Here is a 15,829-nt window from a genome sequence, read left to right as displayed (position 1 = left end):
ATTCAACTAGGTAATTAGAAGTATAGTTGTATTAGTAATTTTGGCCCAAATTCACATGTAAGTGAATCTCTCCACTCCCAGGCTGTCACACATTAAGTGTCAGAACCAGAATTTGAAAGCAGGACCTCTGGTTCCATGCCCAGGGCTCTTTCTACTGTACTCTACTGTACTGAAGATAAGTCTTATAAGGTCTTTCATGTTTGGGCCGAAAATTCACTCCTATGTGTTGTGTTGAAAATGGTATAATGGCAAAAAGGATTTTACTTTCATGCTCCATCCAGCCAGTCAAACCTTACTCAGTGGCTTCCTTGGATCCTCCCCAGAAATGGAAATAAAATAAAAAAAGGATGTAGGTGGCAAGAAGAGACAGAGAGAGAAAAGAGAAGAGAGGAGAGAAAAGACAATAAGGAGGAAAAGGAGAAAAAAGAAGGAAAGAGAAAAGATGGAGGAGTGAAAATTCTAAAAGATGCTCAATTATTTTCTTTTTGATCCATTGACACCCCTCCTCAATACTTTGACTCTAGTCTTTCTAAAAATAACTTCTTTATCCCCATTCTATATTAATTTTCTCCCACCTGGAATCACTATTAAGAGTTCTAATCTCATCCATGGTCTCTGGATGAACATGCTTTTTTAAGGTGTAAAAATTACCTTATTGCCTCTTCTCAGTTCCAAAATTAACACTCGTATTTGTATATGTCAAACTCAGTTCCATTTTGATTATATTATCCCCGGAGAGACTGAATCAACTCTCAGTTCTCATGATTGATTTCTGCTGTTTTCTGGTCTGAGGCAGTTGGATGGCATAGAGCAATGGTGTCAAACTAATAGAACTTGATACCATTAAAGCATACATAAAGATCCCCATAGGTGCCTATTGACTTAGAAAACCACATATTAACATGATCTATGTTCTGTTGTATTTTTATTTTGTTAAATATTTCCCAGTTACTTTTTAATCTGTGTGCATGTGAAAGTATCATAGGCTTCATGTTTGACATCTCTGGTGCAGTGGATTGAGCAGAAAACCTAGCATCAAGAAACTTACTTTACTTATTAGCTGCACGACTGTAGGCAAGTCACTTAACCTCTCTAATACTCAGTTTCCCATCTATAAAATCAGGATAAAGCAACTACTTCACTGGCAATCAAGCAAGATAATATATGTAAAGTTCTTTGTAAACAATAACATGTTATAAATGTGTTCGCTATTATTATTAGTTTTTTCATAATTCGATTTATCTTTGCTTTCCATTTATTATCTACAGGCATGGGATGGGATTGGGATTTCTCTGGTATAAAGAAACTTTGGGTGAGGAAATTCTTCTGTCAATGTATATCTGTATCTTCTCTGCAAATTACAGTCTTAGAGAATTTCCTAGGACATTGAGAGGTAGAGTGATTTGGAGGCACATAGTCTATATATGTCAAAAGCAGGACTCAAACCCAGGTCTTTTTGGCTTTGAGGCAGGCTCTACATCCAATTCCCCATACTACCTCTTGTGTCATATACATGTGTACTTGATTTCATACTTCACAGATCCATGATTTTATTAGTGGGGGCAATCCCTCACCAATACAGATCATTAATCATGGCCCTTCTACACTTTAGTTTCAAAAGTTGCTACAGCTTGGTAAAAAAAAAAAAAAATCATGACTTATAGACAGCTTTTGGTAATAAGTCACTCCCACTTAAAATTTAGCTAGCATGTTCCTCTGATAATAGACATGTAATCTATTGCCAGGCTCACCCTTAAAAGATTTTCTAGTTTGGTGGGAAATGATCAGCTTCTGTTCTATTGACATAGCTTTTGAGAACCCAGGATCACCTCCATGCCACGCAGTGAAGCATGATTGTCAGACTTTAGTGGAAGATAAAAAGTATGCTTTATTCTTCTATTTATGGATTTGAAACAGGGCACTTTTTAAAAATGTACTTTGATTAATACTGTTTATATCTTTTTAGTATGTGTAGTTATTAGTAAACATTTCATTTTAGAGGATACCTGAATTTTACTAGTTTTAAAAGAATTTAATTTCATCTCATATGAATTGTAAAGCAAACTAAAAAGAAATAAATAGCACACAGCTTTCTACCAGATCTGTTTTACAGTATCTCTGCTAATTCAGTTCATCAAATTTTTAATTACTAGAAAGCATGTTGTTAGGCACTGGGGGAGATTAAAACATCCATTAGACACATTTCTTGCCCTCTTGGAGGGTGAGATCTGAAGAAAGATAATTTCTGATTGGATGGAAGGAGTTGGGGTTTTTTGTTTTGTTTTGTTTTGTTTTTAAACTAGATCTGGCATGTTAGCTGAGCTATAAAGAATGAGCACCAGGAAGAAATGAGGTTTGGGAGAGGAGAAGGATATTCCAAGTGTAAAATTCTGTAGCAATATTGCCAATTTATGATCAACTCAGGATCACATTTCCATAGAGTTTATTCTTTCTATTCAGTTGCTTTTCCATTATTGCATTATTTGTTCAAACCACATTGAATATCTTGAAATCTTGGTGAAAAGATATAGTGGTCCCAGCTTTTCAGTTGGTAGAGAGACCATAATGCCAATCAAAAACCAAGTTCCTTTATGTTCAGCCATGACAATACTTCCTTCTACCAACTGCCAGTCCACTGTTACCTTGCTTTTCTCACAAAATAGCCTTGTTGTAATTGTCACATTGAGTATTTCTTCACATTTCTCATTCTCAAAATGTACACTGGGTAAGTCAATCAACGAATCACTCAGTTCTGTTCCATTGAATGTCCAGCCACTGACAACGTTCATTTTCTCTGGAATCAAAATGTGTTCTGCAAAATCCTTTTCAGGGACACAGATGGGAAGTCCATTGCTACCACATTGAATGGGCTCATTAAGCTCTAGCAGTGCAAGGTCGTTCTGCCCCATTTCTTGATCATATCTCATATGCACGTGCTTGCTCTTTATTTTTATCTCTAGTGGGGCTCCTGGTATACCATCTTCACCTGTTTAGTAATGACACAATCACAGATCACTTTAGAAAAGTATTAAAAATTTCCAAAGCAAAGGGAATTCAATCACAGACAATTGTTATTTCTTATGTGATCCTAGCTCCAATAGGACAGTACCCACAAAGGCTACATATGGATAGTCAGTCAGTAATCCCTGTGGCACCTATTTATACATGGTGACAGGATAGAGGTCAATTACGATTTAACAAAAGCCCAGTTGTTTTGTTACTCTTCTCTCCCCTCCCTTCATCCCCAATCAGAATCAAAAGTAAATAAGAGTTGACAATTTCATGCTGTCCTTGAGAATTCATTTTTGAGGTGATGAAATGTTTAACAGGTAGTTGGGAGGAGGAAAAATCAAAACCTGAACGAGCCCATGAACAGGATAACCTGAAAATTGAGGGTTCAGAAATAACTTTTTGATATGTCATTTGATCTTTTTAGGGGTCACAGATTTAGAGCTGAGAGAGACCTCAGGGGACATCTAGTCCCATCTCCTTTTTTTTATAGATGAGGAAACTGAGGTCAAGAGAAACCAAGTGATGTGCCTAATGTCACACACGTAATAAGCAGCAATGAAACTTTTTTCTTTTTTTCCTTTTTTTTTTTTTTGCAGGCAACTGGGGTTAAGTGACTTGCCCAGAGTCACACAGCTAGTGTCAAGTGTTTGGTCTGAGGCCGGATTTGAACTCAGGTCCTCCTGACTTCAGGGCCAGTGCTCTATCCACTGCGCCACCTAGCTGCCCCAAACCTTTTTTAAAATTAGTTTTTATTGATGAGTTCTTTTTGTTTTTTGTAATCAGTTTTCTCCAGTATACTTCTTCTCCTTCTAAGAGTCATCCCATATAACAAGTAGTATTTTTTTAAGACAAGAAAAAGACGAGGAAAAAAATCAGAATAACTGATCAAATACATTGAAAAATCCTGAAAATATATATTATGTACAGTACTTGTGGACCTCCCACCACTGCAAAGGATAGGAAGATCTTCTCATATCTCTTCTTTCAAACCACATTTGTTCTTTAATATTTCACAACATTCATTTTTGGTTAAATCACCATTTTAATTCAGGTCCTTTTATTCCAGCTCTAACACATGTGGCTTCATCATTGAGCCCCTCAAGAATCCATCATTTAGTGACTACACTACTATTGATGTGCCTCTCCTCAGGCAGCAGATTCAGTCAGTCACTAGGACTGTAGCTAAAGCCTTTCCAGGTTTGTAGAATTTGTCAGAGCTTACACTCCACATCAAAATTTAAAATAATGATAATAATAAAAAAATAAAAATTATCTAACACTTTAAGGTTTGCAGAGTACTTTCACATGTTATTTCATTTGATCCTTGCAACAATCCTGGGAGATGGGAACTGTTATTAGCCCCATTTTCCAGATGAGAAAACTGAGTGACTTGCCCAGGATCCCACAATTAGTGGCTGTGGCTAAATTTGAACTCAGAACTTCCCGACAAATCCAGCTTTGAACCCACTGTGCCACATAGCTAGATGAGTACAGCTTTCATGGAGGCTGTATATGTCCCTTTGTGTTCCTAAAAAAGGTTCAAGAACCGGACCCTACCCTAGGTTGTATAAATGTTCACTTTACTCCAAAAAGCTTGAGTTCACTAGATCAGCCCTGAAAAGTCAATTAATTCACCTGTTAGAGTTCTGCGTTGGGGAAGACTGGTGTCTGTTTAAGTTTGCATAGATCTAAGTGTTAGGCTGTTGACAGTTTGAGAAAACTATGCAAAACAGGTATCTTTGACAACATCCCATCTAAAGATGTGCAGTCTTCTCTGAGAGAGCAGTTCTGCTTTTTATACTCATTTCCTGTCAATCTGACCCTGATTCATTCCCCAATTTTAGGGCCCTCTTGGACCACTGCTTCTATGGTAAATAGAGATAAGTTTTATAACCAACACCACACATCATTTACCAAGGTCAGCTCCGAAAGGATTTATGACCTAGATACAAAAAGTCACATCATAAATAAGTTAGAGGAACAAGAAAAATAATCTTGCAGATTATCAATAGACTGTCTTGATTACATAAAATTAATTTTTTTTTTTGGTACAAGCAAATCTACTGTGGCTAAGATTAGAAGGAAAACTAACTGGGAAAAAATTTTGTAGCAAGTTTCTCTGATAAAGACTTCAATTCCAAAGGATTCAAATTGGTAAGAATAGGAGCCAATTGCCAGTTGAGAAGTGGTCAAAAGAGGTGAATGGGCAGTTTGCAGAGAATAGGGGGAAAATAAGCTTTTACATAGTGCCTACTATGTGGTGTCTCGTGTGATCCTCACAACAGCCTTGAGAAATAGGTGCTGTTATTATCCCCACTTTATAGTTTGGGAAACTGAGGCAAACAGCCTAAGTTGCACATGGTCACACAGCTAGTGTCTGAGGCTAGATCTGAACTCAGAGCTTCCTGATTCCAGGCACAACACTGTATCCACTATACCACCTAGTTGCTTCTGTCTATAGCCATATCCATTAAACTGGCAAAGTTGTTAAAAATAGAAAATCACACATTAGCGGGGCTGAAAGAAAACGGTGCTTTAATGCACTATTGGTGGAGCTGTGAATTGGTTTAGCCATTCTGGAAAGCAATTTGGAACTATTTCCAAAAAGTTACTGAGTTGTGCATGTCTTTTGACCCAGTGATGCTATTAGGCTTATTCCCCAAAGAGTTCAAAGGGAAAATTTTTTTGGGGGGGAAAAAATTTATACCAGCTCTTTTTTTTTTTTAGTGCCAAAGAATTGGAAATTAAAGGGGTATCCATCAGTTGAGTAATACTGGAAAATAATATGGTATGTGAATGTAGTGGAATACTATTGTGATGTAAGAAATAATGAAAGAGATAGTTTGGATTTATATGAACTGATGCAAAGTTAGGTGAACAGAACCTAGAGAACAGTTCATACAATAATATCAACATTGTAAAAATTAGCAATTTTGAAAGACTTAAGAACTGTGATAAATGCAGTGATTCATCATTATGCCAGAGAACCAGTGAAAAAGAATGCTACCCACTTCCTGATAGATGGACTGATTAATAAAATGAGACACTCGTTTGTGGACATGGCTAATATGGGAATTTGTTTTGCTTGATTATGCTTATTTGTACAAGGGTTTTGTTTTTATTTTTTTTCCTGTGGTAAGGAAAGTGGGAGAGGAAAAATAAATGCTTAACAACTGGAAAAAATTAACAAAAAATTTTTATAGTGACTTACAGATGTTTTCCAATGTTAAATGATGTTGTATTACTGCATATTTTTATGATGCTATAAAGTTTTCTGCTTTTCTATTTATTTTTATTCTGAATTTTGTTGTTGTTCAGTTGTTTTCAGTCATGTCTGACTTCATGACCCTATTTGGGGTTTTCTTGGCAAAGATACTGGAGTGGTTCACCATTTCCTTCTTGTGCTCATTTTACAGATGAGAAAACTGAGGCAAAAACAGAGTTAAGTAACTTGCCTAGGGTCACACAGCTACTAAGTGTCTGAGGCCAGATTTGAACTTAGGAAGATAAGTCTTCCTGACTCTAGGCTGGGCACTCTATCCACTGTGCCACCTAGCCGCCTCTATGCTGAACTTAATGAACACCAAATAAAATGGGCATTTCCATATGTATAAAACAAAAAAGAAAAACATCTTTCTCCACCATGCCCCCTTCCAAGTACCAGGTACCCTCCCCTGCTTCTCAGCTTCCTTTTATGTATCGTCTTCCCCTAGTAGAATGTAAGCTGCTTGAGGGCAGGGATTGTTTTTATATCCCCAGCTCTTAGAACAGTGTGTGGAACATAATTAGGACTTAGAATTTCCGGGTCAAAGGATAGGGTATTTTAGCCACTTTTTTAGTATAATTCTAAATTGTTTTCCAGAATTGTTGGACTAATTCAGACCTCCACCAATGATGTAGTGACCTATTTTTGTGCAGCCCCTTCAACATTGCCTTTATCCATCATTTGTCAACTTTACCAATTTGTCAGGTGTGGGGTAATACCTCAGAGTTGGTTTGATTTTAATTTCTTTTATAATTAGTGATTTAGAGCAAACTTTCATGTAGTATTTAATCACTTCCAATTCTTTTGAAAATTATTTATACATATTCTTTGACCACTTATCCACTAAAGAATGATCCTAGATGTTTATGTTAGTTCCCTATATATCATGAATTTCAGACTTCTCTCAGAGATATTTGAGGCAAAGATTTAATATCCCACTCAATAGTTTTCCCTCTTATCCTAATTGTATTGGTTTTCGTCATGAAATTAATTTGGTTAAGAATTCTAGCTTCATTTTTCAAATATATAGAGAACTGAGTCAAATTTATAAGAATACAAGTCATCCCCCAATTGATAAATGGTCAAAGGATATGAACAGGCGTTTTCAGATGAAGAAATCTAGCTATCGTCATATGACAAAATGCTCTAAATCACTATTGATTAGAGAAATGCAAATTTAAGAAAAAAAAACAACTCTGAGCTACTGCCTCATACCTATCAGATTGGCTAATATGACAGAAAAGGAAAATGCAAATGTTGGAGGGGATGTGGGAAAATTGGGACACTAATGAACTGTTGGTGGAATTGTGAACTGATCCAACCATTCTGGAGAACAATTTGGAACTATGCCCAAAGGGCTATGAAATTGTGCGTACCCTTTGATCCAGCAATACCACTACTAGGTCTGTATCCTAAAGAGATCATAAAAAAAGAGAAAAGGACTCACATGTACAAATATATTTGTAGCAGCTCTTTTTGTGGTGGCAAAGAATTTGAAATTGAGGGGATGTCCATCAATTGAAGGATGGCTGAGCAAGTTGTGGTATATGAATGTAATGAATTGTTCCATAAGAAATGACGAGCAGGCGGATTTCAGAAAAACTTGGGAAGACTTACATGAACTGATGCTGATTGAAGTGAGCAGAACCAGGAGAACATTGTACACAGTAACAGCAACACTGTGCGGTGATCAACTATGAATGACTTGGTTATTTTCAGCAATACAATGATCTAAGACCATTCCAAAGGATTCATAATGAAAAATGGTACCAGACTGATGGAGTCTGAATGCCAATCAAAGCATATGATTTTCACTTTCTTTGCTTTTGTGTGTGTGTGTGTGTGTGTGTGTGTGTGTGTGTGTGTGTTTCCTTTTGGCCTGTTTCTTCTTTCACAACATGACTAATATGGAAATAGGTTTTACATGATTGCACATATATAACCTATATCAAATTGCTTATCATCTTAGAAAAAAGTGAGGGGTGGTGAGGGAGGAAGGTAGAAAGTTTGGAACTCAAAAAAAATTTTAAATGAATGTTAAAAGTTGTCTTTACATGTAATTGGAAAAAATTAAGTACTATTAAAAAAGAAAAAAATAATTCCATCCTAGCATGACTAAATCTTAACCTATACTATGACGAAATAATCATCAAAGATATTTGGTGGGCTAAAAAATAAAATACTTGATCAATGGAATGTATTAAGTAAACAAGACCCAGAAGAAACTGAACATAGGATCAAGGTATTCCATATAGCCCAAGACACCAATTACTGGACTCCATGTTCAACAAAAATTGTTGAAAAAACTGGAAAGTATCCTGGTAGAAATTAGGGTCACACCAATATCTTATACCATATATCTCCAAATAGATATGTGACAAACATAAAAGGTTATATTTCTTTTTTTTTAAAAAGTTAGAGAAGGGATGGCAATAACTTTCACAACTGTGAGTGAGAATATTAACTAAAGAAGGGATAGAAGTTATTAGAGAAAATAAACTTGAAAAGCTTTTACAAAACTAAAATCAATCGATCCCTTGTTTATTTCTTATCCTTCAACACATCTATTAGGGGATGACTCTTCCCTATGTATCTTAGATATCAGATCTTTATCAGAGTTATTGTTTGTGTAATTTTTTTCTCATTTAAGTGCTTAGAATTAAAAGAGAAGCAGTAAAGTGAAAAAAGCAATCCCACAAAAAAGCTCTGATAAAAGTATGATATCCAAGATATAAGGAATTAATATAAATATGTAAGCCATTCCCTAACAGACTTTTTTTTTTTAAGGCAATTGGGGTTAAGTGATTTGCCCAGGGTAACACAGCTAGTCAGTGTCATGTGTTTGGTCTGAGGCTGGATTTGAACTCAGGTCCTCCTGACCTCAGGGCTGGTGCTCTATCCACTGTGCCACCTAGCTGCCCCCCTAACAGACATTTAAAAGAATATGAAAAATCAGTTCTCAAATAAAGAAATAGAAGCTATCAACATCCATGTGAAAGAATATTTCAGATCCCATCAATAAAATAAATGTAAATTAAAGAATTCTGCCCCAGCCATAGTTGTAAAAGGTAATTGATTTCACTCCCTTTCTATTTTTTTTATGGTTTATGTCATAAAGATATTCAAGTTGTATCTCCGTTTTTAGTTTATTGTGGCATAAGTTGTTGGTCTAAACTTTATTTCTGTCAAAACAACCTCACTTTTCCCAGTAATACTTTTTAAGTAGGGATTTCTTCCCCAAGTAATTTATGTTCTTGAATTTATCCATCATTAGCTTCTTAGGTTCAATTATTTCTGATTCTTGCTTATCTAATCTCTTCCATTTGTCTACTTTTCTATTTTTTAATCAGTAGTAAATAATTTTGATGATTGCTACAATATAGTATAATTTTAAGTCTGGAAGCATTATTCCCTCTTCATTGCGCCTTTAAAAATTATTTGCCTTGAGATTATAGAGATTTTGCTACTCCAAATTAATTTTATTCAAAAATTTTACTTTCAACGAACACTTGTAAAAAGTGATGAGGTGACAGTAATGATTACTTACTTAGCTTCACACTGATGTTTCCATGTAGGAGTGAACATTTTGCTGTAGTCAACACAAAATTTTCCTGTACTATAACACCACCGCAGAAGTCCTTTCCTTGTGAATCTGTTAATTTGACCTTAAAAAAAAAAAGACATAGTTATTCAGTCAACACTATTTACAACAGCATATAATAGAGGTCTCGTTTCTGCCCCCCTCCAATTTGATTTGTATCCAACCCCAAAATTATGTCTTAGTGGCCACCCTTCATTAGAAGATGTCAGAGTCCTTGACTTGTCTCAGACATTTGCTTACTGTAGCCAGTCATTTAACCTCCCCAGACCTGTAAAATTAGAGGGTTTGACCTTGATGAACTCTCTAAAGTCTTTTCCAATTTGAAAGCTGTGATCCTGTGATCCATATTTTTCCTTTCAAAAATGATTTATTTTTGAAGATATAGCCAATATTAAAATCAATATATTAATAATAAAAAAAACAATTTGGGGGAGGAAGGGGAAGCATCAGAAATTTAGTCCAGCCTTATTTTTGTCACTTACAAGCATTCAGCAGATATTGCCTTTTTTTATTCTTAGGTAGGTGCATTCACTGAAAGTTACCGAATTCAGAATTTAGAGGGAGTCTCATTCGAGGGAGAAAAAAGCACTGACAAGTTTAAGTGAGATTTTAATTTAAAAATGACTTCCTTTCTGCAGTTACCTTTGAATGCAGAGAAATGCAACTCCTTAGGAAAGCATAATGGAATTCAGTGACCATGCTTTTTAAAAACCAGATGATAGAAGAAAGAAAATAGCACAGTGCCTATAATAAATGCTAGTTGACTGACCAAACATGCCGATAACCAAGAATTTCTGAGTATTTAAAAAAAATTGATGACATTTTTCTAGGTAGTTCTTTTCTTTTTCCTTTTAAAAAACTAAATAAGTGGGCATTTCCACATATATTGTAGAAAAGGAGATTATATGTGAAACTACCAATCTCTATTATATAGGACAGGCTTTACTAGGTGATTCTGAGTGACTTTATTTGACTCTTTTTAGTGACAACTCTACAGTGGAAGAGGGCAAGTTTAGAAGCAATGGATGACAGAGTAGCATTTTAGCCTGAAGTAAGAAGAAATGCCAAATAATTAGAGCAATTTTAAAAGTGGCCTTGGTGGCCTCAGGAGCGTATGAATTCCACATCTCTGGGGGTTATTCAAAAAAAGCCTGAGTAACCACTTATCAGGGGTGTTTTAGAGGCATTTCTGTTCAGATATGGGCTGGTCTAGATATTCTGTAATAGTTGGCATTTCTGTACTACTTTTAGGATTCCAAAGTACTTTCCTCACAACAGCTCTGTGAGTTAGCTATTTCAAGTATTATTATCTCCATTTTACATAGGAGGAAACAGGCCCAGAAAGATTTGTTCATGGTTACACAACTGGTAAGGGTCAGAATTGGGATTCCAATGCTGCCTACTAATTAGAACTCCAGTGCTTGCTCTCTCTCTCTCTCTCTCTCTCTCTCTCTCTCTCTCACATATCTATATATGTATATATAAAAATATATATAAATATATATGTATCACTTTATATATATTATACACACATCTATATGTGTATATATAAATATATAGATGTTATAAGTATCACTATATAATACACATCTACACATATATAAATATATAGATGTTGTAAGTATCACTCTATATGTGTATATTATATACATCTATATGTATATATAACTATATAGATATATAAGTAATACTTTATATATATCACATCTATGTATATATATAAATATATATAGATGTGTATCACTTTACGTATATATTATACACATCTATATGTGTGTACATATAAATATATAGATATATAAGTATCACTATGTATACAGCATGATACTTATACACCTATATATTTATATATATGCACATATAGACATATGTGTGTAATATATATTTATACATACACATATATACAATACACACATATTGTATCACTATATTGTCATTATGAAACTTAAGATTTTTAACCTTTGTTGTGTCATGGACTTGTTTGGCAGTCTGGTGAAGCTTGTGAACTCTTTCTCAGAATGATGTTTAAAATACAAAAAATAGGATTACAAAGGAAACCAATTATATTGGAATAAAGATACAAGGGGCAGCTAGGTGGCACAATGCATAAAGCACTGGCCTTGGAGTCAGGAGGACCTGAGTTCAAATTCAGCCTCAGATACCTACTAGCTGTGTGACCTTGAGTAAGTCACTTAACGCTGATTGCCTTCCAAGAAAGAAAAAGAAAGATGTAATTTTCTTCTCATCTAAATTCATAGGCTCCCTGAGATCTACTCTGGCATGCTTTTGGGAAGGGTCTGTGGACTCCAGTTTAAGAACCCCATGGGCTAGGTGATCTCTAAGGCTCTGTTCATCTCTTAATTCTATGACCCTATAGAGTTATGAATCATCTTCATAGAAGGGATCATTGAAGTCATGAGAATAGATAATACTGAAAGAGGGAAAAGTATAGAGAGGATGAATGGCCAAAAGCAGAATAATCATGTAAGGGGAATTAGGGAAGAAGAAACCAGGATAGAGCATCTATCTACCATGCTTGACTGGCTGGTCTTGTGGCACACATGGCCAATGTTGAGAAAACAACTATCTCATTAAATCGGAAAACCTCAAAGACTTTGAAAGACCATTATCACATGGCAAACCACAATCATTTGACATTGCATAGAAACAGCTATAGGACATTGAGGATGCAGACCATATTAAAATCAATATATTAATAATAAAAAGAACAATTGGGATGGGGGGGAAGCACCTAAATTTTACTCTAGCCTCATTTTTGTCACTTAAAAATGTTAGGTAGATATTACTTTATTTTATTCTTGGGTAGATACATTCACTGAAAGTTACCAGACTCAGAATTTAGAGGGAGTCTCAGTTGAGGGGGAAAAACACTCAAAAGTTTAAGTGGTATAGGACATTGCCTCTACATGCTTTTATTTTAAAAGAGAGAACATTGATGCTGTTTTGAAGTAAAGAAAAAAGATCTCGTGGGGGGACAGTCTTTTGCCATTTACTCTTTTTCATGTCTTATAAAGATAATTGGAGAAAGAACTTTGAAAACATAATATAAGTATTATGATCTGACAGTTTGGTTTTGCTTAAGTATTTGTATTTTTAAAACAATGATATTTTTATTTTTGTGGTAGCTCATATTAAATTGCACATTTCTAACTGATATATTTTCATTTGGTGAAGACAGTGGAAATGTTTGTTTAACAAATTGAAACACCTACCACCACATATGTATGGGGCAGTTAGGTGGCACATTGGATAGAGTGTAGGGCCTGCACAAGAAGACTCATCTTTCTTTCCTTTTTTTTTTTTTTTTTTTTTTTTTTGGCAATTGGGGTTAAATGACTTGCCCAGGGTCTCACAGCTAGTAAGTGTCAAGTGTTTGGTTTGAGGCCAGATTTGAACTCAGGTCTTCCTGACTTCAGGGCTGGTACTCTATCCACTGCGGCACCTAGCAGCCCCAAGACTCATCTTTCTGAGCTCAAATCTGGTCTCAGATTTATTATCTGATTATTATTATTTATTATCTATGCAGATAATTGGTTTAAACAATTAGCAATTAGCAAATATTTATTAAGCACCTACTATGGTGACAAATGGGCAGCTAGATGAACAGTGGACAGACCCTGGAGTCAGGAGAATTCATCTTAGTGAGTTCACGTCTGGCCTCAGACACTAGCTGTGTGAAACCTGGGCAAGTCACTTAACCCTGTTTGCCCTCAGTTCCTCATCTGTGAAATGAGCTGGAGAAAGAAATGGCAACTATACAACTGAAAAATGACTGAACAACAACACATATGTATACACATGTAACTACACACAGAATCTTGAGTGTTTATTAAGGATAGATTTCCATTACCTGCCATGGAAAATTTTGGAGAGTCAGCTTGGCATCCGTCAATGTCACATTACTTTTAGAACTGAGGATTCCACATGCACACTTCTCTTCAATAAGAAGAACATGGAGAAAGTCATTGAAATCTGGGTCAAAGGTAAATTCTTCTTATGTTGATAGAAAATATTTATTAATTAATATCTAAAATCTAATGCTAGTTTTGATTTAATCCTTTGTAGGATCCTGACTATTTTAGTCATAAAACTTCAAGGAATTTGCAGTTTACATAATATGATATAATATAGTGTAATAAAATATAATGTCACAATAAATATAATAATATAACAATCAATCATATAATAGTCAATAGAGTTTGGTGGCCATTACCCTTTATTTTCCATCATGAAGCTGAAGTTTGCTGATTAACGTTTGGACGTGAGGAAGAACAATTCTTCATTACAATGAAATGGGCCAAGCTTCATGACCTTTAGATCACCATTTATAAGATAGAAAGGAAGAACCTTGACACATATAGATGAGAGATTGTCTAACCTAGTAGTGTCAAACTCAAATAAAAACAAGGAATACCAAAATGTGCATAAGGAGCACTATAGGTCACATATGACTTAATTTTAAAATGGAATATTATCTATGTTTTATTGTATTTTTATTTATTTTGTTAAATATTTCCCAATTACATTTTAATCTGGTTCAGACCACACTTGGGAGTGTTGTGGGCTGCATGTGGCCTGTGGACTGCACGTCTGACACCTCTGGTCTGACCTGTAATACTAAAATCTTCTCTCTGATTTGTGTACTTACCATTTGGAATACATGATCTGTGATCCTTTCCAAGTTTATAACCCTTTGCACAACTGCACATATAAAATTCCTGCCCTGGACGACAAAAGTGGTCGCATCCTTTACTTCTCTTGGAATGACATTCATTTTTAGCTGACAGGAAAAATCACAAACATTAATATGAGTGTGGAAAAACAATCTCATTTATAACTTCCTTATACCCATTTTCTCAAATTTGAGGTTCTAACATTTTCCCATTGTTTCTTCACATAAGAATTTTTATGACACACAGAACTACATAAAAATCAACTAATATACTTTTTTTTCTTTGGCTAGGCAATGGGGTTAAGTGACTTGCCCAAGGTCACACAGCTAGTAAGTGTCAAGTGTCTGGTTTGAGACTGGATTTGAATTCAGGTCCTCCTGACTCCAGGGCTGGTGCTCTATCCACTGTGCTACCTAGCTGCCCCATATAAGATACTTCTAAGTGAAAATTTTTATGTTATTTTTCCAAATTCCTTGTAAAAATTATTTTTAACATTCATTTAAAAAAAATTTTGAATTCCAAATTCTCTTCCTTCCTCTCTCCCCCCTCCCCTCATTGAGAAGGCAAGCAATTTGATATAGATTATTATAACATACTTTTTACAGAAATATTGGGAGAGTTAAATAATTGGGAAGATATTCAATATTTATTTTTTGGTCTAGACCACTATTCTCAGTCTAAAATATCTAGGGAAAAGAGATTTCCAAGGATTAGGATTGCTAAACCTTTCTCTTTGCCTATTCCAGTATACAATAATGTAGGTGGTATAGTGAAAAAAAGTACTTTACCTGGAATCAGGAAGTCAGGAAGACCTGAGTTCAAATCTGTTCTTAGACACTTCCTAGTTTTATGACCCTGGATAAGTCATTGAGCCTCTCTTGGCTCCATTTCCTCACCTACAGAATGGGGATAATTGTAGCACCTACTTCACTAGGTAGCTGTAATAATCAAATTAGATAACATACGTAGAGCATAGTGCAAACCTTAAAGCCAGCTGTCATTATTAAAATTCCCCAATTGTTTTTGAAGTAATTAACATTTATATAACACTCAGGATTTATAAAACACTTTCCTCACACTAACACTAAGGAAGATAGTGCAAGTATTATTATCCCCATTTTTCACATGAGAAAACTGAGGTTTAGAAAGTATCAGTGACTTGCCCCGGCATACAACTAGTAAGTAAATGGCAGAACCAAGATTTGAGCACGTGGTCCATGCTCTTTCTACCCTACCACACTTCCTAATGTCATATTA

At 35.2% G+C, this 15,829-nt stretch overlaps 1 protein-coding gene across 2 annotated transcripts in view; it reads right to left on the bottom strand.

The window, feature by feature from the left end:
* Nucleotides 1–1,868: 1,868 nt before the first annotated feature.
* Nucleotides 1,869–15,829, bottom strand: part of LOC114046289 (vitamin K-dependent protein Z-like) — a 31,182-nt gene continuing 17,221 nt past the window's right edge. For both annotated transcript variants that reach the window (XM_027866585.1, XM_027866586.1), the window contains exons 5-8: nt 14,548–14,679; nt 13,750–13,835; nt 9,825–9,942; nt 1,869–2,986 (exon numbers count right to left, since the gene is read on the bottom strand). In XM_027866585.1, coding sequence (XP_027722386.1) covers nt 2,472–2,986; nt 9,825–9,942; nt 13,750–13,835; nt 14,548–14,679 — 851 coding nt within the window. In that variant the 3' untranslated portion in view covers nt 1,869–2,471. The remainder of the gene's footprint in view (nt 2,987–9,824; nt 9,943–13,749; nt 13,836–14,547; nt 14,680–15,829) is intronic.

This window comes from Vombatus ursinus, unplaced genomic scaffold (assembly GCF_900497805.2).
Source record: "Vombatus ursinus unplaced genomic scaffold, bare-nosed wombat genome assembly UNPS02014781.1, whole genome shotgun sequence".
In the NCBI taxonomy this organism is placed as follows: Eukaryota; Metazoa; Chordata; class Mammalia; order Diprotodontia; family Vombatidae; genus Vombatus; species Vombatus ursinus.
Note: the sequence above shows the minus strand (reverse complement) of the source record. Positions and strands in the feature narration are given on the sequence as shown.